Source organism: Rhinopithecus bieti, unplaced genomic scaffold (genome assembly GCF_001698545.2).
Source record: "Rhinopithecus bieti isolate Rb0 unplaced genomic scaffold, ASM169854v2 scaffold_42532, whole genome shotgun sequence".
Classification (NCBI taxonomy): domain Eukaryota; kingdom Metazoa; phylum Chordata; class Mammalia; order Primates; family Cercopithecidae; genus Rhinopithecus; species Rhinopithecus bieti.
In genome coordinates, this window is record NW_016818301.1 from 2,358,968 (window position 1) to 2,382,572 (window position 23,605).

Genomic DNA, 23,605 nt, shown 5'->3' on the forward strand with positions numbered 1-23,605 from the left:
AACACACACACACAAGAGCATTTTTCAACCACCCCTTCTGAGACCAGACTAAAGTGACAGTCAAGGCACTTATAGCTATAATAGCAGCTGATATGGTTTTGGGCTGGGTCCCTGCCCAAGTCTCACATTGAATTGTAATCCCCAGCATTGACGGCGATGCCTGGTGGAAGGCGACTGGGTCATGGGAGCGGATTTCCCCTTTGATGCTATTCTCTTGATAGTGAGTCCCCTTCATCTTCTGCCATGACTGGAAGTTCTCTGAGGCCTCCCCGGAAGCTGATACCACCATGCTTGCTGTAGAGCCTGCAGAACTGTGAGCCAATTAAGCCTCCTTTCTTTATAAATTACCCAGTCTGAGGTATTTCTTTTCAGTAGTGTGAGAATGGACTAATACAGCAGCTAATGCTAATAGTGGCAAACACGTGTGGACTTTACTATGCACCACTAACTGCTCTAAGATGTTAGAAAAAAACCTCACTGTACTCTTTCAAGAACCTTTGGAGCGTGTATCATTTGTATCACCATTAACAGATAAGGAAACTGAAACAGATGGTCAGTGACTTGGCCAAGGTCAGAAATCTATTGATGGCTAAAGACTGGGTTCCAACCCAGTCATATGGATTCCAGAGCCCACACACTGCCTCTGTACCCTCTCTGCTGACAATAAAAAACTTGAATGAGACCAACAGGAGATCAGAGATTTCAACAGATATTTGGAAGACAGAACTGGCCGAAGAAGTGACAACCGAATAGAGATGGGTGAAGGGAGCTGCGATCCACAGCAACACCGAGAGGACATCCAGCCAAGAAGAATCGTTTGCTAGGCAGAGCCTCAGAGAGAGAAGTTCAACAGCCCCATGACCCATACAGGATTCAAGGCAGCCTCGAGTCTACACCAGTGAAAAAAATCGGAGTTCATGACTCAATCAAAAAGCCCCAGAAATAATATATTTATATTCTGACACTTTAGGGGGTTCCCATCCAATCACCCGACAGGTAAGCCTGCCAGTGGACTTGCCTTCCTCCTACATAGGAATGGACCTAGGATGAGACATAGGAGAAAGACAAAATAAGGAAAAGAGACCAAGACTAACAAATGTGAAATGAGCCCAGAAGAAACGAATAATTTTGAAAACAGGCAATAATTTTGAAAAACTCAAACTCATGTCCTTGCAGAGATTTAAACGCAGGCTGGCCGGGTGCAGTGACTCACACCTGTAATCCCAGCACTTTGGGAGGCCAATGCAGGCAGATCACCTGAGGTCGCGAGTTTGAGACCAGCCTGACCAACGTGGAGAAACCCCCGTCTCTACTAAAAATACAAAATTAGCCAGGCATGGCGGCATGTGCCTGTAATCCTAGCAACTGGGGAGGCTGAGGCAGAAGAATCGCTTGAACCCGGGAGGCAGAGATTGCAGTGAGCTGAGATCGTGCCATTGCACTCCAGCCTGGGCAACAAGAGTGAAACTCTGTTTCAAATTAAAATAAAGTAAAATTGTATGCTTAACATGAGAACCAGATGCACTGAAAAGGCGGGGAAAACAATAGAATGACAAAAAAAATTGGGAATTAAATGATTGACAAAATAAACAACTCAAGAGAGGGTTGAAAAAGTCTAGAAAAGCTTCCAGAAAATAAACCAGAAAGATGACAGGAGAAATGAAGCCAAAGCGGAACTGAAATGTTACCATACATCATGATTTCCTGGAAAGCTACTTGAAAAACAGCTGTAGGGGGAGTGGGAAGGACGTGCGTGTGTGTGCGTGTGTGTGCGTGTGTGCACCCGTGGTGAGTGGGTGGGGATAACCAAGAGAGAAAAAGACATGGGATCCAGGAAACAGGAAAATCAGCCCAGTGAGAAGGGAAACCAAGGGTCGCGGCTGAGCGTGCAGCAGGCCTACAGAACACCGAGTCCAGGATGGAATAAGAAGGGAAGGGTTCTGTGGGGACTTCACAGAATACCTCATATGATTCACAATTTGAGGGAAACTGAGGAAATCATGAAGGCAAACAGTGCACGGGGCGGGAGGAAAGAAAGGCAGTTGGAAACATCAGGAAAAACTAAAGCTGTGCTACAAAGCGTGTGCAGCCATATTGTACAACTCAACTCTATAGTAAACAGCATTTAAAACATCACAAATGGCCGGGCGCGGTGGCTCAAGCCTGTAATCCCGGCACTTTGGGAGGCCGAGACGGGCGGATCACGAGGTCAGGAGATCGAGACCATCCTGGCTAACACGGTGAAACCCCGTCTCTACTAAAAAATACAAAAAACTAGCCGGGCGAGGTGGTGGGCGCCTGTAGTCCCAGCTACTCGGGAGGCTGAGGCAGGAGAATGGCGTGAACCCGGGAGGCGGAGCTTGCAGTGAGCTGAGATCTGGCCACTGCACTCCAGCCTGGGCGACAGAGCGAGACTCCGTCTCAAAAAAACAAAACAAAACAAAACAAAAAAAACATCACAAAAATGTAAACACGCTTGTTTGATTTTTAACTTTGAGCACAAAACAACATTTAAACATGAGAACCAAATAAACTTGTTGCCAATCAGTACCAAAATTAAAGTACAATGGTAGTGGTTGGGAAGTGAGGCACTGAAAAAGAAGGAAGATTAATATCCTCATTTTATAAAATGAGGAGTGAAGAAACACTGGCCATACTGAGGGCATAAGAAAAACATTGTAAGTAAACTGTTTACAGCGACAAAGTTTCTAATGGAGATTATAAAATTAGGGATGTAATATTAGAAGGTGGGGAGGGGAGTTAGAAGTGTAAAGATAATAATAATAAATAACTATAAGTAATGAATAAAAATATTAATAAACTCTATCCTAATAGGAAGCAAATAAATAGTGAGGTCTAAATTTCAAAATGGAGAAAAATGCAGTAGCTTGTATTTATTGACCATCTGCTTTGCACCAGGAACCTTCTAAGTGCTTTGCAAGCATTAACTTGTTTTGGTTATCACAACAACCTTGTTAGAAAGATACTATTATCACCTGCACATTTCAGAGGAGGAAACTGAAACTCAGAGCAGTTAAGCTAGTGACAGCACCCGGTTAGTGACACCCAGAATGCAAACTCAGGCTTCCTGTCTCCAGAGCATGCACTCTCACTATTTCATGTCCTAGCATCAGAACATTATTTAAATATATTTATTTACTCCCTAAAGAAAAAGCTAGGGTCGGACATGGTGACTCACGCCTCTAATCCTAGCACTTTGGGAGGCCGAGGCGGGTGGATCAGCTGAGGTCAGGAGTTCAAGACCAGCCTTGGCAACATGGTAAAACCCGTCTCTCCTAAAAATACAAAAAGTAGCTGGGTGCAGTGGCGGGTGCCCGTAATCCCAGCTACTCGGGAGGCTGAGGCAGGAGAATCACTTGAGCCTGGGAGGCAGAGGTTGCAGTGAGCTGAGATCGTGCCATTGCACTCCAGCCTGGGTGACACAGCGAGACTCCATCTCAAAAAAAAAAAAAGAAAGAAAGAAAGAAAGAAAGAAAGAAAAGAAAAGAAAAAGCTAAAATTGGGACTAATTGCTCTTAATTGGGGTAAGTAGAGCCCTCTGTACTAATTGATTGATTTACTAATTGATTGATTGATTGGGAAGGGGTGGGTAGAGCCCTCTGTACTAAATGATTGATCGATTGGGAAGGGGTGGGTAGAGCCCTCTGTACTAATTGATTGGTCTTATCGATCTGCTGCACTCACTTATTACTTTATATTTTTAATTTAGGAGGACAGAAGTCACTTTATAGTAGTTAGTAACTGTTAACCTCAATAGCGAGTTGGGTTCTGGTGTCACTTTCCTTAAAGGTGATGGAGCAATGTGAGAGCATGTGCCAATGAGAAATAAGCCTGCCTCTGATACGGAAGTGCTGGAAAGGGAAGAGTGTAGTCCCTTTAAATGATATGGAAGGGGGAAGCTGAGCGCGGTGGCTCACGCCTGTAATCCCAGCACTTTGGGAGGCCAAGGTGGGCAGAGCACAAGGTCAGGAGTTCGAGACTGGCCTGGCCAATATGGTGAAACCCTGTCTCTACTAAAAATACAAAAACTAGCTGGGTGTGGTGGCAGGCGCCTGTAGTCCCAGCTACTCGGGAGGCTGAGGCAGGAGAATCGCTACAGCCTGGGAGGCAGAGGTTGCAGTAAGCCATGATTGTACCACTGCACTCCAGCCTGGTGACAGAGCCAGACTTCGTCTCAAAGGAAAAAAAAAGAAGAAGAAGAAGTGGGGGCCTCTCACATGGTTTCCTGGATAACAGGAACTATTGTAAGAGATCCCAGCAAACCACAACCATACACAAAGAATCACAGCCCTGCACAAAGGCCACCTCTATGAGGACATCTGCCCAACAAGTGTCTGTTCAACCTTGAGCTAAGGTGACCCTTGCTATTAATTATTGTACCTAGGGATCATTATTTAAAATAACTTACATAAGTCTCCTCATTTTTCCTTTAAAAACCTCTGCTTTCAGCAGGACGCGGTGGCTCACACCTGTAATCCCAGCACTTTGGGAGGCTGAGGCAGGTGGATCCCCTGAGGTCAGGAGTTCGAAACCAGCCTGCCCAACATGGAGAAACCCCATCTCTACCAAAAGTACAAAATTAGCCAGGCGTGGTGGCACATGCCTGTATTTCCAGCTACTTGGGAGGCTGAGGCAGGAGAATTGCTGGAACCTGGGAGGCAGAAGTTGCAGTGAGCCAACATTGTGCCATTGCACTCCAGCCTGGAGACAGAGCGAGACTCGGGGTGGGGGGGGGGGATAAAAACCCTCTGCTTTCCTTTGTCTCCCCGAGTCTGCCCACAGGCCACATCCCACCATGGGGTGTCCTCATCCATCATGTATTCCCGGATTTACAAATCCTTCTGCTCATTCCGGAATAAACTTGTTATCTTCGGAGATTCCCTCTCTGCTGTTATTTTAGGTTGACAATAGACTCCCCAAACGCAATCTCAGAGTGGAGCAACCAGAATGGGGACTGCAGACTCAAATCCAGATGAGAAACAGGTGTCTCTTAACTCCAGGGATGTGGGACGTGAGCAGAGACCATCCATTTGGAGATTGCAAGGATCTATTGACTAGAAATAGGGCTCAGCTTCACCATCGACACCACAGGAAAAGTCACCCAGGATGTCTGCAGCTCCAGAGGAGGGGGCTTGGGCCAAAATCTTAGGTCCAGACGAAATTTCAGCCACTGAGAAGGCAAACCGAACTTCAGCCACTGAGAAGAAGGCAAACCCTGAAATTGCTTTGGAAGAGGTATGGTGACATCACTACCACCACCTAGTGGAAGCTGGAAGTGTCCACAGCCAAAGGCTCCCAGCCACCACCCCGCCCTGCCCCGCCAATGGAGAGGTGTGCTTGGCCAGGTCATGCCAGAAGTCATTGTCTGTGTGCACCATGACAGGGACCCCAGCGCCCTGTTCTGCTCTCTTTTTCCAGGGACCCTGGAAGCAGGTGGCGAGCTTCAAGCTGGGTGTTTGACAATGGGGGATTCTGAAGGCATCAGTGGCTAGCGGAGACAAAGAGCCTGGGGCTGCAAAGTGCAGGGGAAGGTAATTGTGTTTCATGCCCACAGCCCCTGGGGGCCCCATAGGAGGCTAAGGGAGCAGCCACTGGTCCTGGCCACTCACAGCCCGGCCACTAGCAGCATCTCATGGACAATCCTTTTTGTCTTTCCTCAGATGGAAAAATTGGGCTTTGAGTAACAGGTGTCAGCTTCAGGAAGGTTTAGAAGTAGGTATCAAAATGACAGACACCATCAAGCTCATAATATTTTCCTGCTGAAGTCAAGATAAATGTGTGTTTCATTTTGATGCACATATAACATTTAAGAGAACTGGATTCATTCACCGAGTTAACAGAGTTTTTGGATTCAAATTTGAAATAGGTCATTGAGTAATTGATTTAGATGCAGAATTTCAGGTTGAACTCCTCTCTGAGGGTGCTGCAAATAAGCGTTGGCCCAGGGAGAGGGAGAAGCCTCTAGCTGGGTGGATCTCAAACAGGGGAAATGAGGAGTGGAGGGTGGGGAGGGTGCTGTGAGCACCCACAGCACCAGGATCTCTGGAACATGCACCAAGGAGCACCACCAACCTCTATCCCCTTCCCTCCAGCAGCCAGGAGACAAAGGAGACTCTTGTCTGGAGTCACTGCTGTGCCAAAGCATGACCTTAAACATAATAGCATCTTGGCTGAGTGCGGTGGCTCACACCTGTAATCTCAGCACTTTGGGAGGCCGAGGAGGGAGGATCACCTGAGGCCAGGAGTTTGAGACCAGCCTGGCCAACATGGTGAAACCCTGTCTCTACTAAAAACACAAAAATTAGCCGGGCGTGGTGGTGTGCACCTGTAGTCCCAGCTACTTGGGAGTCTGAGGCAGGAGAATCACTTGAACCTGGATGGCAGAGGTTGCAGTGAGCTGAAATCACGCCACTGCACTCCAGCCTGGGCGACAGAGCGAGACTCCATCTTAAATAAATAAATAAATAAAATAATAGCACTTAGCTGCTGTGGGAAACCATATGGCAGTTCTTTGAAAACTTAAACATGGAATTACCATAAGATCCCTCAATTCCACCTCTGGGAATACACCCGACAGCATGAAAACAGGGACCTGACCAGATATTTGTACAGCCACGCTCATAGCATTGTTCACCATAGCCAAAAGGGGTAGGCAACCCAGGTGTCCACTGACAGATGAATGGATAAGCAAAATGTGACGTGTACACACAGGGAATATTATTCGGCCTTAAAGAGGAAGAAAACTCTGACCCATGCTACAACAGGGATGAACCTTAAGGACATTCTGCTAAGTGAAATAAGCCCGTCACAAAAGGACACATGCTGTAGGATTCCATTCATGTGAGGTTCTTACGGTGGTCAAATGTATAAAGATAGGGAACAGAGTGGTGGTTGTCAGGGGCTCGGGGAGGGAGAATGAGGAGTTAATGTTTACTGGGTACAGTGTCAGTTTTGCAAGAGAAGAGTTCTGTTGGTGATGGTAGTTGCGCAACAATGTGAATGTAATTCCACGGAACTGTGCACTTAAAAATGGTTAAAAAGGCAAATTTTAGGTTATAAATATTTTACCACAATTAAAATATTTTAAAATCCTTTCAAAGCCCAAACTTTGCAGAATAATAATAATAGCACCTGAGCCCATTTTGGTTTGCAAAACATTTTCACACACAGTCATACATGCTTCAACAACGGCCCTATGATAAAAACATTTATTAATTTGGCTTCCCAGAGGAGAAAACTGAGGTTCAAATGGGGTGAAATGGCCAGGTGTGGTGGCTCATGCCTGTAATCCCAGCATTTTGGGAAGCCCAGGCAGGTGGATCTCCTGAGGTCAGGAGTTCGAGACCAGCCTGGCCAACAAGGCAAAACCCCATCTCAACTAAAAATACAAAAATTAGCCAGGTGTGGTAGAGTGCGCCTGTAGTCCCAGCTACTCAGGAGGCTGAGGCACGAGAATCACTTGAACCTGGGAGGCACAGGTTGCAGTGAGTCAAGATCGCACCACTGCTCTCCAGCCTGGGTGACAGGGACTCTGTCTCAAAAAAGCCAGGTGAGGTGGCTCACACCTGTAATCCCAACACTTTGGAGGTCAGGAGTTTGAGATCAGCCTGACCAACATGGTGAAACCCATCTCTACTAAAAATACAAAAATATTAGTCGGGTGTGGTGGTACACACCTGTAATCCCAGCTACTCAGGAGGCTGAGGCAGAAGAATCACTTGAACCTGGGAGGCGGAGGTTGCAGTGAACTGAGATTGCACCACTGCATTCCAGCCTGGGTGACAAGAGTGAGATTCCATCTCGGGGGAGGGAGAAAAAAAAAAAAAGATTCTGACAAAATGCCGTGAAGATCATCTGTAGATCTTGTTAAAGTGGAGTCACATTCAGAGGGTTGGGGGCGAGGTCTGAAATAAGTCTCTAAGCAGGTCCCACACGGAGCCAATGCTGTCGGTGCAAGGACTGCCATCCAACAGCAAAGATCCAGTGTACTTTACTTAACAGACAAGGAAGCTAGCCGGGAAGGGAGTGACTTGTCCAGGGTGACAGGCCAGGGTGGCACATAGGAAGCTAATGGCCAGGGAATGTGCATGCAGCTGTTTTGCCAAAAAGTAGCCACCTCCTTAAGCTGACCCAGATAGTGTCCACTTTTTTCAAATTATTTTTTATTTATTTATTTTTTTGAGACAGAGTCTCACTCTGTCACCCAGGTTGGAGTGCAGTGCCACAAATCTCCGCTCACTGCAACCTCTGCCTCCCGGGTTCAAGCGATTCTCCTGCCTCGGCCTCCAGAGTAGTTGGGATTACAGGCACGCACCACCACGCCCAGCTAATTTTTTTGTATTTTTAGTAGAGATAGGATTTCGCCATGTTGGCCAGGCTGGTCTTGAATTCCTGATCTCAGGTGATCCCTCAGCCTCGGCCTCCCAAGTGCTGGGATTACAGGTGTGAGCCACCGTACCCGGCCTTGAACCAAGGTTTCTAAGATGCTCTTAGCCTCCTTGGATCTGGCCTAGCACATCTTTCCATCTTATCTTTTCTGCACAATCGCCCACAGCTAGCCCAGCCTCCGCCTCAGCCAGTCTGGCTCCCTGACGATGCAGAGCCGGCACTGGCTACAGAAGCCAGGCCCAGTCCTGTCCAGGGCCCCCTGGACGCAGACAAACGCTACAGACACGGCTCGTAGCACATGGTTCTCTTTATTGTGACGCTCAGTGGAAAACATCTGCAAACCAGCTTACTGTAGTGGTGACAGCTGCAACACATGCTAAGGCACTTTTATTATATAAAAAAGGGGTGGGGTGAGAGTTTCACTCACTCCTTTGTGACAGCAACTGGGACCTGAATTCAGAGCTTTGTAGGCATTACGCAGCTTTTATATCGCTTCATGATTTCAGTCTGTTTCCTTTAAAAAAAAAAAAATGCCTTCTTGCCGTAAGTCTCAATGCAGCATATACAAAAGTTAGGAATACAAGTAAATTCGGCAACCAGTGTAGACCAGTGAGGACGAGCTAACTCTCTTATAAACAAAGGCAGTGAGAAAGACTCAGAATTTTATCATTTATTACGAGAAAGGGGAAAAAAAGAAAACCTTGTTTTGCTTTCAAAAATATCTGTGCAGGTGGCAGATTTTTAAACTATACTGAGTCAACGGTGCAGGTAAACTACCCTCGGGCCCAGTCCTAGAGTAGACACAAGATCGCCTGGGAGGGCTGCTGGCCCCTCTAACGCTCTGGCTGTCATACTTGGGACAAGTCCCTTAACCATTCAATACATTTGGTCCCCAAAAGTGTTGGGAGAAGCCACTGGAAGGCTGCTGGCCTTTCCAGCTTGACCCGACAGCCTTGCTGTGGCAGAGGCAGGCTGTCCTCGGTAAAGGAGGGGAGGGGGCATTGCACTTGAGACATTTTAGAATCAGGAGGGAGACAGTGGACAGTGGCGCTGCCCGGGACAGGGTGGGGAGGAATCCACTCCTCCCCCTACCCCAGCATTCTGTGCCCTGCACAGAGGTGGAGCCCCAGGGCCTGCTCCTTCTGGGCCGCCCAGAGCCATGGGAGTGGGAGGCCCAAGGGGCAGAGGTGTGTGAGGTCACCACGTGTGATTGCCAACAGCAAAGAAACGAGGAGTGGGGGCGCTGGTGGCAGAGGTCAGGGAGGCTGACAACTGCGGGGGGTCCGACTACCAAAACGCCTTCAGTCTGAAGAAAAATAGATTCATAGAAAACTCTGGCCCCTCCCCGGGGGCCTGCCCTCCTCGCCTCAACATCTTGTGCTTTTTGGCAAGAGAGGGCTGAGGAGCCTGCTGGTCGCTCTCTGCCTGGGCCCGGGCCCTGTCTCTTTGGTATCAGATTCTGAGCGGCGGAGGGAGCTGGAAGGGGATGCAGCAGAGGAAGCCAAATGCCCTCAACAACGCCTGGAGGGAAACAGGATGGGGGACGGGGCTGAGGGCAGGGGGAGGCGCGTTCACAGCAGTCCCAAGAAGGTGGGGAGAGGCCTGCTGCAGGGTCTGGGAAGAGGAGGCTGTGGTGTCCGTCTGTCCATCCATCTCAGGCTGCAGGAGAAGAGGCTTATTCGGCAGGTTTGGCCTCAGCCCCATCCGCTTTGCCATCCACCTCCTCGTCGGAACCATCGCCAGCGCCTTTCCGGGCCATTCGGCGGGGCATGACAAACGGCAGGTCCCCGCGCCTAGGTGCAGAGGCAGAGGCAGAGGGTCAGTGGGCACAGACAGGCCAGGGGCGGCCGCAGCACAGCACACACATCTCAAAGCGAATTCAAGAGGGAAACCAGGCGCCTGGCTGCTCCCACCAGGAAGCAGTAAGGCGGAGCCTTGGGAGCCACAGGTGAGCTGGATAGGACCGCTCTCAGGAAAGCAGGCAAAGCTTCCCGCAAAATGTTTAGGTGTCAGACATCTTCACACACAACCGTAGCACAAAAACAGTTCAGGCAAACAGGACCAATTACAACAGGAAAGGCACAAAAGTAAGTGTAAAATGCCACCCTCTGTTCCAACTCCTATAAAACCGATGAAACCAAGACAGGTAAACAGGTGTGCTTGTTCACACAGAGTACAAAGCCGGGCACCCTCTTTCTACCACATGGCAGAAAATTCACATCCAATACTGACTACTTATGCTTAAAAAAAAGAGCACCATGAAGGCCTGGCGCAGTGGCTCACGCTGATAATTTCAGCACTTTGGGAGGCCGAAGCGAGTGGATCACCTGAGGTCAGGAGTTCGAGACCAGCCTGACCAACATGGTGAAACCCCATCTCTACTAAAAATACAAAAATCAGCCGGGCATAGTGGTGCATGCCTGTAATCTCGCTACTCCAGAGGCTGAGGGAGGACAATTGCTTGAACCCGGGAGGTGGAGGATGCAGTGAGCCGAGATTGTACCATTGCACTCCAGTCTGGGCGACAAAAGCGAAAATCCATCTCAAAAAACAAAAACAAAAAAACAAGATCCCCATGAAAAAGAGGTAAGAAATGAGAATCTCAGAGAATAAGATCCTCCGCTTCAAACATTCACTACTTGTTGAGTGTTAACACTCCCTGGGAAATGCAAAGGAGCCTTTTTAATCTCTGTAGACATTGTTTATGAGGCCTGTATTCATTTTGTAGATATTTATGAGGCACCTAATACGTGCCAGGACTGGGCCAGGTGGTCTCAAGCAACCTCCAATTCAAAAGGCAACAGACTTTTAGGACAGGCTAGGAATAAACTACCTAGAATTTACTGTGTGTTCAAAACACTAAGCTGAAGCCTCAAAGGCAAGAAGCCAGAAGGGGCAGAGAGTGCTTTGTGCAGTCCTTTCTTGGTGTCATTTGTGCTTTGCTTGTGGGCTCTGGTTGAGGAACAAGCTACCTTTGGAGAGAAGTGCCGAGGCAAAGGGGTGGGTTGGGCGGTGGGGGCTCACCTGAGCTTGTTCTTCAGGGAGCTGACCTCGCGGTTCATGGCATCGGCCGTCTCGGTGGCGTCCTCCAGCTCGCGCTGCAGTTTCCGGCGGGAGGCGTTGGCCCGCTGGGCCTCCTCTTCGGCCTCCTCCAGCTGCCGCTTGAGCTGCTTCAGGCGGGTGGATGCCTTGTCGGCCTGTGGAGATGGACGTGTGGCCCGTGGCCCTGGTTAGGGGCTCTGGGCGTGCAGCCAGCCAGCCCCACTGCCCTGCCTGTTGCCCCATCTGCTGCCCAGCCCGGCTGCCCTTCTCACTGCCCCACCAGCGCCCGCACCTGGTCCTTGTACTGCTCAGCGTTCCTCCGCTCATCATCCACCTGCAGCAGCACATCCTTCAGCTTCTTCTCCGTCCGACGCACCTGTTTGCAGGCTGCCTGGCGCTCCCTGCATGACAGACAAGGTGGCTCAGAGGGAATACCCTCCTTCAGAGGGTCCAGCCAACAAACCCTAACATGGACCACCCGTTCCCCGGGCCTCACTGGCATCTAGGGATCACCTAGGGAGGCCTTTGCTGGACACCTGTGTGTGCCTGGCTTCTTACGACGGGCACTGCAAAAAGCCCCATTTACAGATGGGGAAACGGGCGCAGGTAAGGGAAGTGACACACCTCAAAGGGCATCTGTGTAACTGGAAGAGGTTTGGGGGCCTGGCGTAACCCCCCATTCCCTCCAAGGAAGTCTCAGTCCTGCTGAGCCCACAGAACAACTGCCCCGGTGGGCAGGACACCCCTCTACCTCCTGCTCTGATCCACCCTCAGAGACAGCCACCAAAGCTCCTGGCTTTAGAGGTGGAACAGAGAATCCCGTTCAAACCCCACAAGCTCCCCCAACCACCCACCCTGTGGCAGGGATGAGGGCCCCATCAGGAGGGAGGGAAACAGCCCCCAGGACTCAGGAGACAGAGAGCTGGTTGTGGCCCAGATTTGGGCAGGACTGCAGGGGGGCTGGAGTTTTGGGCAGGACGGCTGGGGTTGGGCGGGGTCAGGGGCACGTACTTGGTCTCGTTGTCCAGCTGCTCCTCCAGCTGTGCGATCTTGGCCTCGAGGGCAGTGATGGAGGCCTTGTACTTGGACTTGACAGTGCCCTCCATCTCCTGCAGCTTGACCTTGAGCTCCTTGTTCTGGCGCTCCAGTTGCTGCCGAGCATTCTCGTTCTTCTGGGCGTGGCTGCGCTCCAGGTTCAGGTCGGTGTTGATCTGGTCGATCTGCGGGAGGAGGGCCAGTGACCTCGGGAAGGGCTGGGGCCCTGGCTGGACGGCACGCGCAGGGCCGGAGGAAGGTGGCAGCAGGATCTCACCAAACCCTTGGGGTCCAGAGTCTTGGGTCTCCCAGAAAAGGGAGGATTAGAAACTTCTGAACACCCAACACAGAAGCCAGAGGGGGATCTTTCATGTCCGGGTGCCTGGACATGTTCCCGTAAGCGCCTGGGGAGCAGCTGGCACTTGGCCTGTGCTTCTGCCGGCTGGGTCTGAGGCCAGCTCTGCTGTGGTGGCTCGAACCCAGGGTGGGAGAAGGCCTGGCACCCACCTGCAGGTTGGCCTTCTTCAGCCGGTCGTTGATCAGCTCCGTGTTGCCCTGCTCCTCCTCCAGCTCCTCCTCCAGCTGGGCGATGCGGGCCTCCAGACGCCGCTTCTCCTCCAATGCCAGGGCTCTGCAGGATGGGCGGGAGAAGTGAGGGGCCTACCCCGGGGGCACACCTGGTCCTCCTCAATTCTGTCCCCTCACTCAACTCACCCTTTGCCACTGCTGTTGGCGATCTCATCAGCCAGCTCATCCCGCTCTTGCTGGGCCTGGCGCTTGGCACGCTCCGCGGCTGCCAGTTCCTGCCACAAAGACCCAGAGTGTAACCTGAAGGCAGCCACAGCCCTGCAAGACCATCCTTCCCAGCCCCGGGCACCCTCTTCTCAAGCCCTTCCCCAGGCCCACCTCCCCATGAAGCCCTTCCTCCAGAAACCCTCTAGCTCACAGGCTGGTGACCCCCTGCAGTCATAGCTTAAGCACCATATGTTTCTAAAACTCTTACATTTAAGTGCTAGGAATCAAGCCAGGTGCCAGGGTGTGGCAATAAGAAGTGTCCTGGCCTAACCAGGGAGACCATGTGGACAGAGCCACTCGGTGCGGCCCCTCCCTGTTTGGGTGAGCCAGAGCCCAGAGTCAGCTCCGGAGGCCACAGGCAGATGGCTACACCCTGGTGGCACTCACAGCCAGCACATCACACTGCAGGGCACCCTCCAGACCCGGGAAACACTTCAGGACGGGCTCAGGTGCGATGGGCAGGGTGGCCGAGGGGACGCCCAGACCCCTTCTCACCAGGCACCATTCATAGCAGGAGGTGGTGGCAGCCACAAAGCCTCATCTCATGTGAGGGATGCCAGTTTCACACACACACACTCTCGTCGTACCAGGGAGCCCCGCTATGTAACGGAACCCTGGAGGGAATCCTTCTGTAACATGAGAGCCATCCCCAGCCAAATCCTGGAGCCCAGTCGGACCCTAGCCCTGTCCTCAACTGAAGGCCCCATGCTGCCCCCTGCTGGCTGCAGGGCAGTGGTGCCGCTCTCCACTGCAGCCCCACCCACCTCCTGCAACTGGATCATCTCAGCCTCCATGCTCTTCAGCTTCTTCTCATTCTCTTTGGCCTGGGCCAGGATTTCCTCACGGGAGGCGCGGGTGTCATCCAGCTCACGCATGCAGTCTTTCATCTGGGCCTGGGGTGGGGACAGAGGCTTGGCACCTCATTCAGCTCCTCGGCCCTCCACCCCCACCCTCGTGGGTCACCTCACCAACAGGGCTCATGGCTGGTGCTCCGCTCGATGCTTATAATACATATTTCATTTTGTTATTCTCCTGTTATTTGTTTTAACTAACCGTGGTGACAGGGCGAAAAGGCAACTAAAGACAAACATCTCTGTGACCCACCCCATAATGCACACTTTGACAGTGTTGGTCACCGTGGACGTGAGCCCAAGCTGAGCTTCATTTTCTACTTTCTGTCCCCTCCTGTGGGCCGGAAGCCGGTGCCCACGGTGCCACCCCTAATGTTCACCTGCCCCTCAAAACCAGTGCCCAGCCTGCCGGGCCGTCCCCACCACAGGCAGGAAACATATTTCATTTTGTTATTCTCCTGTTATGTGTTTTAACACTAAAGATCTTTGTCAAATAGCCTTTTTTTCCTAAATTGAGATTCCCCAAACCAAAGAGCATGACTGGTTGTGTACAGCCCGACCACACCAATAAAAAAATGCCACCAGCAATCACAGTATCTATGCCCACAACCGTGACCACAGAGAGGTTTTAAAGTTTTTGTGGGTTTTAACACTTAAAAAAAATTTTTTTTAAAACTAAGGTTATTCTTGTTACATGATATGGTGTATCAGAGCTGTTTTTATGTGTTAATTATTCTTTAATTATTGGTGAGGTAAAGATTTCCAAGTATGCGTCCCACACTCTGGGCTGCTGCTCAGAACCATCACCCCAGAGCCCAGAAGGCTGGAGGGTGTCAGGACCCGGCTGATTCTGGAAATCTGCATTAAGTGAGACCTTCTCGAACTCCACCCATGTCTAGGCTTGTACTTGTTTGCTTCCGTGTTTTATGTACTCAGTCATTCACCATTTTGCAAGTTTGCTGTTGGACTATCACGTTTCCACTCACCTCCGAGCCTCTGAGTCTCTGTCAGTGAGATGGGGCTGGAGGAGGCGCCACCCTGCCAGGTTCCCGCCCCAGGCCCTGGGCCTTCACATGTAGTTGGCTGGGTCAGGCCCCGCCCGCCTTCGCCTGGGCCCCGCCCGCCCTCACCTGCAGCTTCCGCAGCTGTTTGATGGCTTCCTCCCGGTTCTTGTTGGCTGACTCAATGTGAGCCTCCAGGTCCTTCAGGTCCATCTCCAGCTTCTTCCGGGCAGCCACTGCCATCGAGCGCTGCTTCCTCTCATCCTCCAGCTCTGCCTCCATCTCCCGCACCTGGGGAAAGGAAAATCAACAGCTCGGGAAGCTGGACCCACTCAGAGACCCTGCCTTAGCTCTGAACTCAGGCGCCTCAGGCCAGTTCTGCAGGATCCATGGGGCCTTGGGGGGCCAGTGGGGATTACTGACCATAAGAACTCTAAGAAGGTGAGTCACTGAACCCGGAGATAGGGGGCTGGAAAGAAGGGATATGGGAGGGGAGGCGTGGTCAAGGGGCCCTAACATAATCCAAGTGGAAGGAGAGAACAGAAGCCTGCGTGAAGCCAGGGCAGCCTTGGGCACCCGTGGGGTAGCAGGAGGCCATGCACACCTGTCTGACCAGCTGCTTCTTCTTCTCCTCACTCTGCTCGTCCCGGCCCTGCAGATCCCGCTCGAACTGGGCCTTCATGGCCTGCAGGTTGACCTCCAGCCGCAGTTTGGCATCTTCAGTGGCCTGCAGCTCGTCCTCCAGCTCTTCCAGCTGCGTCTTCATCTCCTCCACCTGCTGCTCCAGGGCCCGCTTGGACTTCTCCAGCTCGTGGACCTGAGCCCCAGAGAGCCCAAGTCAGGAGCAAAGGGACTGGCAGATACCTGGGTCTGCGAGACCCGGAGTCTGTGCACACACCAACCCTCTGTGATGACCCCACTCGGGCCCCTCCCAAGACCTGGCTGCCAGGTCCAGCACTCACGCTCTTGCCCACGTCATCCTTGGAGCTCATGAGATCCTCCATCTCCGTGCGGAACTGCTTGTTGAGCCGCTCCAGCTCCGCCTTCTGCTCCATGGCTTCCTCCAGGGCCCGGGCCAGCGACAGCGCCTTGGTCTCCTTCTCTCGGGCCTCTGCCTCAGCCCGGTCGCGCTCCTCTGCGTACTTGGCAGAGATGGTCTTCTCCTCTGCCAGGAGCTGGGAAAGAAGTGGGCACCATGAGGCTCAGCACCACAGGCTCAGAGCTATGGCCCCTGGCAGGGCAGAGCAGCTGGGCCTAAGCTCCCTGGGGAACGAGGAGCCCAGAGGCCATGGTGGAGAGGAGCAGGCCTAGGAAGCACAGGCCCGGGGCTGTGCCCGGGACAACACACACAGTCCTGTGGATCCTCAAGACGGGATGACTGCCGACTGGGGCCGGCACTACTGCGAACGCCATGTCGTAACATCTGTTTACTTTTCATCACTTACTAATCGTAACCCTTTATGGCATGCTGCCCCTTCCATGAGAGCCCTCCAAACTGTAAGAGCTTTGGTTCTCCTGAACCAAAGTTGGCATTTGGTTGGCATTTTTCACGGAGTGAATGCCAAGCTGGCTGCCAGGAAGCCTGAACCCCATTTGTGGTCTCCTCTAACGAAAGCTTCTGTGCCCTGGCATCTGTTCTCTGTGTGCACCCCCCTGGCTCTATCCTATTTCCCCACCTTCCTTTCCTTTTGGCCCAAACCTGAATTATTCCATGGGTGGCTGACCATTTCCTAAAGGGCCAGATAGTGCATTCTTTAGAGTATGCAGGCCCTACGGTCTCTGCAGCAATGGCTCAACCCCACTACCACAGCACAAAGCAACCAAAGACAACACGAGAACGACGGAGTATGGCTGTGTTCACTCCATCTTTCCCCACGAAACGCAGTGGGCTGGACCCGGCTGCCGCAGTTGGCTGCCTGGTGTCTTCTACTGTTCTATCCCGCCCCCGAGTCCACATCCCCCTCAGCTGCCCTCTGATATTTTGGAAAAGGAAGCGATATGAATGCATAAATAAATCGTTTAAAAGACAGTCAAACCACTTAATTACAGAAAATCTGAAAAATGTAAAAAAACAGAAAGGAAAAGTCACTCCTCAACCCATCGCATGAAGACACCCTCTTCCACTGACCTTCTCCCTGGGCCCCTCGACAAGCCACAGACTGGGGGTGGGGGGCCCTCTAAGCGCTGCCCCGCACGGCCCTCCCAGGCAAGACCTTGAGGGAGCCCAGGCTTTCTCTGACGGACCCTTCGCCTTGGACTCAGTGCTTGAAGAAGAAAAACAAAGGATGGCGCCAGTGGCCACACACCTGGTCAAACTTCTTCTGCTTCTTCTCCAGGTTGCATGCACTCTGGCGTTGATGGTCCAGGTCCACCAGCAGGTCATCCAGCTCCTGCTGCAGCCGCGTCTTGGTCTTCTCCAGCTTGTCGTAGGCGGCCACCTTCTCCTCGTGCCGCTGGCTCAGGCCCTCCAGGTCCTTCTGGAGCTTTCTCTTCACCTCCTCAGCGGTTTCCAGGCACCCCACACTGTCCTCCATCTTCTTCTTCATGTCGGCCACCTGGGCAGGAGCCAGGAGTAAGCAGACGCCCGAGATGGCACCTGCTCAGATGGCACACCTGTCCCTGGGACAGCTGGGAGCCTGCCTGCCACACCGCGGAAGGAGGCCCAGGGATCTGCCCAGTTATGAAACCACCTCCCCCAGTCACGTCCCTCCACGGGGGCGAGACAAATGGAGCTTCTACAAAGGGGCATCCGTCTACGATGTGAAGCCCGGGGAGGCTGACCCCCAGGCCTGCTGTGGGGGCTCCCAGGCCTCATTCACACCAAGCCTCTCACTCTACGGAGACCGCTCCCAGAGAGCAGGGCCAGTGCCCTGTAGCGATGTCTGTGGGGTCCCCATCACCCAGCCCCATCCTTGCACTTGGAGATAAACCTGCAATCCCGCACACTCACGGGCTGCTCCCACCCTGACTGTGGAATGGACTCCCAGCCCATCCCGAGCTGGCTCAGGCCTTCTGGCCTGGCACATGGAGGCCCAAGATAGGATCTAGAGCAGGAGCTCTGAATACATATTAGGCTACGGACCCCTTGGCAGTCTAGAGAGGCCGAGGGACTCCTTCTCATGACAATGTTTTAACAGGCATTAAATAAACACATGGGACCACCAAGGCAACCAGTACAGAAAAATGCAGTGTTCACACATTCTAAAAAACTGTGGCTCGGGACGCCACGCGCTGCTAGGTAGCACATCAGACGGCAAACTCGGCGCAGGCCTGGGAACCACGAGGCCAAGGAGCTTGGCCGCAACCCTGACAGGGTCACTGGCCATTTCTACAGGTGATGAGGGTGCAGGGACTGCCACCACCGTGGCTTGCTGCCTACATCCACAATGGAAGCAATGCTGAATTTCAGCTAAAGACTGGTGAAAATAAAGGTGTAAAATAGTGAAAATAGTGGTGTCCCCCATCTAAGTCCACAGATCCCTGGATTCCTCTCCTAGGAACTCAGGCTGAGAGCCCTGATGTGGGACAGCAGGGTGGGCTTCCCTGGGGGAGAGCAGCAATGGGCTGGCCCAGTGGGCAGGGCTGTCCTGCAGTGCCCAGGCCAGTGCCCGGCCAGCAGCTCCCCAGCCTGCAGAGTCGGGCCGGTTCCCCAGGCCTCCAAACCTGGGCATGGAGAGTGGCGATCTGCTTCTCCAGGTTGTGCTTGGCCTCCTCCTCCTCCTCTAGCTGCTCCCGGAAGGAATTCTTCTCGTCCTCCACCTGCTTGAGCTTGGTGCTCAGGCTCAGCTTCTGCCGGTTCTCCTCCTGCAGCAGCTCCTACTCGCAGGTTGAGAGGGGTGTGGGCGCTCAGGAGAGCGGTGTCTGAAACCCAGGTACTCCACACCCTTGAGGAGAGAGAGGAGCTGGTCCTGCTGATTTAGGGGATGGCCACGTAAAGACCTGATGGGAGCTAGGAGGACGCAGAGACCCACCCACAGGATGAAGGAGATGAAGGAGAGGATGGGCAATCCGATGGGTTCTAGAGCTAATGTCGCGTGGACACGGGGGCCTTCCTGGAGGAGTTCACCTTCTGGGAACCTGGCACTACCCTTACCTGAGTGTCCTGCAGCTGGGACTCCAGCGCGGAGAAGTCCTTGGTGAGCTTGCTGGACTTGCTGTCGGACTGGCTGAGAAGCCCGGTCACGTTGTCCAGCTCCACCTGCACCGGGCAGGGAGACGCAAAGGACCATGGACCCAGCCCCACCGCTCCTGCCCCACCTCAGCTCCTTTACGTAAAGCTGGACCTGAGTCACAAGCTGAAGCGTGAGGGTCTGAGGAGCCAGTTTGAGAAGACAGAGAGACACAGAGCACACATGCACCTGGGGGTCTGGGCCACTACTGCTGCTGGCGCCCACTGCCCGCGCCGGGGTCCCGGCGGAGGCCTCACCTGCAGCTTGGTGACCTTGTCGGCCAGCTCCGTGCGCACACGCTCTCCCTCGTTGAACTTGACCTGCAGCTCCTGCAGCTGCGCCTCCACTTTCTTGCGCTTGTGTTCCGAGTCCCCTTTGCCCTGCAGCAGCACCTTCACCTCGTTGGCCAGCTCCCCCCGCTCATTCTCCAGGGTCTGCTTTGCCTTTTCGAGGTTGGCTTTCACCTGGCGGGGAAGAAAGCAAAGACGTGAGTGGCGGTCTCCTGACACAAGGCTAGCTGGTCTATCATCACTGGACTCTAGATCCAGACATCGCTGCTGCTGCAGCCCTGACGACGGTGCGCCTGAGTCCTGGACTCAGAAGGCTCAGGCCTCATCTGTCTTGTTCTCTTCTCTCTTGGCTGGTGGGTGACACTTGGCTCCTGTCTTCACTCTTAGGACCTCAGCTTCCCCATCTCTAAAATAATACCTGCCCAGCCTTCTGCCCTGGGTAGAGGCCAGGTTCTAGGCCAAGGCACTGGTGTTGCAGATGTTAGCAATATTTATAATGCAATGAGGGGAACTGTAATTGTTTGTAGTTAGACTTCCAATAAAGCCTGTCTGAAGTCTGATGTTCAAAGTAACGACGTAATGTTTTCACCCTCATATAACCACATGAGACAGACCTATCATAGTCTTCCCTTGTGAACAGGGAAACTGAGGCACAAGTCACAAAATCCCTAAGACGGGGAGCCTGGCCTCAGAACCAGGCAGTTGAGTTGGATCCTGCAGCTGCTCTGCAGGACTGATTCGGATTCTGTGGGCCCAGCACGGGGAACCCTGCCTTCCCGCTGCGGTCTCAGGGAGGCTCCGCACCCGCTTCGTCTGCTCCAGCTGCTCCGCCAGCTCCTCCACGGCCTGCGAGTGCTTCTGCCTCATCTCCTGGATCTGGGCCTCGTGGGTCTTGGCCTCCTCTTCCAAGGTCTTCTTCAGGATGTTCACCTCCTGCTCACGTTTTGACCTGGACAGAGAAATCCCCTCAGAGTGGAGGCTGGGAGTGCTGGAGCGCGGCTGTCCCTGGGGCTCCTCCCTGACCAAAGAGAGGCCTGGCCAGGGCACAGGCACTCCAGGCAGCTTTTCTACCCATCGGCCCCTCCTGACCATCTATCCCATGGGCCAGCCTGAAAGACGCACTATGAGGGGCTTCTGTAGCCTTTCAGCTTTAAAGCCCACCCTTGCCTCACCCCCAACTTTGAGTCAGGTTCTTCAACAGGCTTTCTACTCTGTAGAGAGAAACCACTGAGGAACCAGCAGCTTCCATGCCTGCTGGCGCATAACAGGGCCACGGGGCTTGTGTATGTGTGTGTGTATGTCAGTGTGAGTGTGTGCGCACATGCACGTGCGCACAGAGGCCCCGGGTCCATGTCTCCAAGCCAAGGCCCCCCTGGCTGCCCTCCCCATCCCCAGGGACTTGGTCCCAGGGCACACCTGAGCTCCTGCTGGGCAGCTGTGGTATCCAGCGTGTCCTCCAACTCTGTTTTCAGTGCCTCTAGCTCTTCCCCAAGGTCCCGTTTCTGCTTCTCAGCTTTATTTCTGGAAGCACGCTCAGACTCCAGGTCTTCCTGGAGTTCAGAGATCTGAGATTCCAGCTCCCGGATCTTCTTGAGGGCCATGTTCTTCTGAGCAGCTTCTTCTTCCACTCTGCCAAAGCGACCAGCAACATCAGTATAAGGTCAGTTTCACCTCCAAGGAGCAGAGTTTGTGGGACAGGCCTGAGAGAGGTGCAGCAGCCAAAGCTGCCTCTGGTGGTCACAATCATGGCACTTAGGGTGGCTCTCAGCAGAAACATCTGAGGCAACCAGACTGAAGGGCAACACCCCTCTGAGAACTAGAAAACCTCATAGAGGAATCCTTTCAATTTCCAAAGTAAGATTCACTGCTTCAAGTATTTTTAAAAGTCAAATGATTTGTGGCCGGGCGCGGTGGCTCACGCCTGTAATCCCAGCACTTTGGGAGGCCGAGGCGGGTGGATCATGAGGTCAGGAGATCGAGACCATCCTGGCTAACACGGTGAAACCCCGTCTCTACTAAAACACAAAAAAATTAGCTGGGCGTGGTGGCGGGCGCCTGTAGTCCCAGCTACTTGGGAGGCTGAGGCAGGAGAATGGCGTGAACCCGGGAGGTGGAGTTTGTAGTGAGCCGAGATTGCGCCACTACACTCCAGCCTGGGTGATAGAGCGAGACTCTGTCTCAAAAAAAAAAAAAAAAGTCAAATGATTTGTTAAATGGAAAGAAAAGGAAATAAAATATTACACCACAGGATGACTGCAACTCAGTAAAAACATGAACGTGCTATGGACTTTAGATGGTTGTGACAAGTCAATGTAGGTTCACCAATTAGAACAAACACACCACTGCGCTTGGGGGTGTTGGCAGCTGGGGAGGCGGTACGTGAGTGGGGCAGCGGAAGATGGAGAAACTTCTGTGACTCTTGCTGTGAATCTGAAACTACTCTAAAAAATAAAGTCGCTTTCTTTTTTTTTTTTTTTTAAACAGAGTCTTGCTCTGTCACCTAGGCTGGGGTGCAATGGCGCGATCTCGGCTGACTGCAACCTCCGCCTCCCGGGTTCAAGCGATTCTCCCGCCTCAGCCTTCTGAGTAGCTGAGATTACAGTCGTGTGCCACCACACTGGCGAATTTTTTATATTTTTGGTAGGGATAGGGGCTTCACCATGTTGGCCAGGCTGGTCTTGAACTCCTGACCTCAAGTGATCCATCCGGCTTGGCCTCCCAAAGTGCTGGGATCACAGATGTGAACCAAGATGCCTGGCCAAGTCTTTTTTTTTTTTTTAAGTGTGCCTACAGCAAGAAATTAGGAAAGGACGGCCGGGCACGGTGGCTCAGGCCTATAATCCCAGCACTTTGGGAGGCCCAGATGGGCGGATCACGAGGTCAGGAGATCGAGACCATCCTGGCTAACACCGCTTGAAACCCCGTCTCCACTAAAAAAAATACAAAAAACTAGCCGGGCGAGGTGGCGGGGCGCTGTAGGTCCCTACTACTTTGGGGAGGCTTTGAGGCAGGAGAATGGCGTTAAAAAACCCGGGGGGGCGGAGCTTGCAGTGAGCTGAGATCCGGCCACTTGCACTCCAGCCTGGGTGACAGAAGAGAGACTCCATCTCAAAAAAAAAAAAAAAAAAAGAAATTAGGAAAGGACTATTGTAGGTGAGTGATAGAGTTGTGGATGACTTTTTGTCAAATTATAAACAAATAAACAAAAGACAAATGAGGCCCCTCCCCGTGCCCTGAGTACACAAGAACTGCTTTGCTATGAAATAAGCGGCTCTTCTAAGACAACAGTGGAAAGAATGCTCACAGCTCTCTGGTGCAGAGAACCAGGCCCAGCTGCAAGCAGGAAGGGCTGGCCCAGGCCACCTGGCCTCAGGCGGGGTCCTCACCTGGCCAGGGCGGCCTGGAGTTCCTCCTCTTTCTTGGCCAGCTGCATCTTGAGCTCCGCGATCTGCGCCTGGAGCTCGGCGATCTGGTCGCTGAGGTCCGTGGAGTCTCCCTCCAGCTTCCGGCGGGTCTTCTCCAGCTCCTGTCGCTGCTTCTCCTCCCTGCGGAGGCGCTCTGCAAGGAGCGGGGAGCCCACATACCCCTCAGTGCCGTGGGTTCTGTCTCCGTGTCAATTTCTTATACAAAATACTGAGCACTCGTTACGAAACGTGTGTCAGGCTGAAAGCATCACAAATACACAGACACTCGCACCCAACTCCTGGATGCAGGAAGAGGACATCACCGCAACTGCCAGCCCCTGGCGTGTCTCTCTCCAACTCACCCCTTGTCCTTCCCTGCCAGGAGTTAAGTACTCTCCTAAAGCTGGTGTTCGTAATCCCCTTGGTTCCCTTGAAGGCTGTACTATGTCTGTATCTCTAAAAAAAATGTTCAATTTTGTGCGAAAATCAACTTATAAAATGGAACTGACTTGTGTGAATTCCACAGTTGGAATCACCCAGTCAGGGCTCGGTGTCTAGCTTTATAACTCTGTGATGTCACTCAGGAAAGCTACTTTCTATACCTCGTCT

At 52.6% G+C, this 23,605-nt stretch overlaps 2 protein-coding genes across 3 annotated transcripts in view; one reads left to right on the forward strand and one right to left on the reverse strand.

Annotated features, from left to right (window-relative positions):
- Positions 1–1,268, forward strand: part of LOC108518431 (apolipoprotein L1-like) — a 24,758-nt gene extending 23,490 nt beyond the window's left edge. The window contains exon 7 of the mRNA XM_017856780.1: positions 146–1,268. Coding sequence (XP_017712269.1) covers positions 146–218 — 73 coding nt within the window. The 3' untranslated portion in view covers positions 219–1,268. The remainder of the gene's footprint in view (positions 1–145) is intronic.
- Positions 1,269–8,698: 7,430 nt separating this feature from the next.
- Positions 8,699–23,605, reverse strand: part of MYH9 (myosin heavy chain 9) — a 108,907-nt gene continuing 94,000 nt past the window's right edge. For both annotated transcript variants that reach the window (XM_017856781.1, XM_017856782.1), the window contains 17 exons: positions 22,979–23,150; positions 21,009–21,221; positions 20,397–20,541; positions 19,560–19,766; positions 19,227–19,331; positions 18,797–18,949; positions 17,440–17,688; positions 16,096–16,308; positions 15,738–15,950; positions 15,263–15,424; positions 14,046–14,174; positions 13,201–13,289; positions 12,994–13,117; positions 12,463–12,671; positions 11,744–11,852; positions 11,434–11,606; positions 8,699–10,202 (listed from right to left, as the gene is read on the reverse strand). In XM_017856781.1, coding sequence (XP_017712270.1) covers positions 10,085–10,202; positions 11,434–11,606; positions 11,744–11,852; positions 12,463–12,671; positions 12,994–13,117; positions 13,201–13,289; positions 14,046–14,174; positions 15,263–15,424; positions 15,738–15,950; positions 16,096–16,308; positions 17,440–17,688; positions 18,797–18,949; positions 19,227–19,331; positions 19,560–19,766; positions 20,397–20,541; positions 21,009–21,221; positions 22,979–23,150 — 2,783 coding nt within the window. In that variant the 3' untranslated portion in view covers positions 8,699–10,084. The remainder of the gene's footprint in view (positions 10,203–11,433; positions 11,607–11,743; positions 11,853–12,462; positions 12,672–12,993; positions 13,118–13,200; positions 13,290–14,045; positions 14,175–15,262; positions 15,425–15,737; positions 15,951–16,095; positions 16,309–17,439; positions 17,689–18,796; positions 18,950–19,226; positions 19,332–19,559; positions 19,767–20,396; positions 20,542–21,008; positions 21,222–22,978; positions 23,151–23,605) is intronic.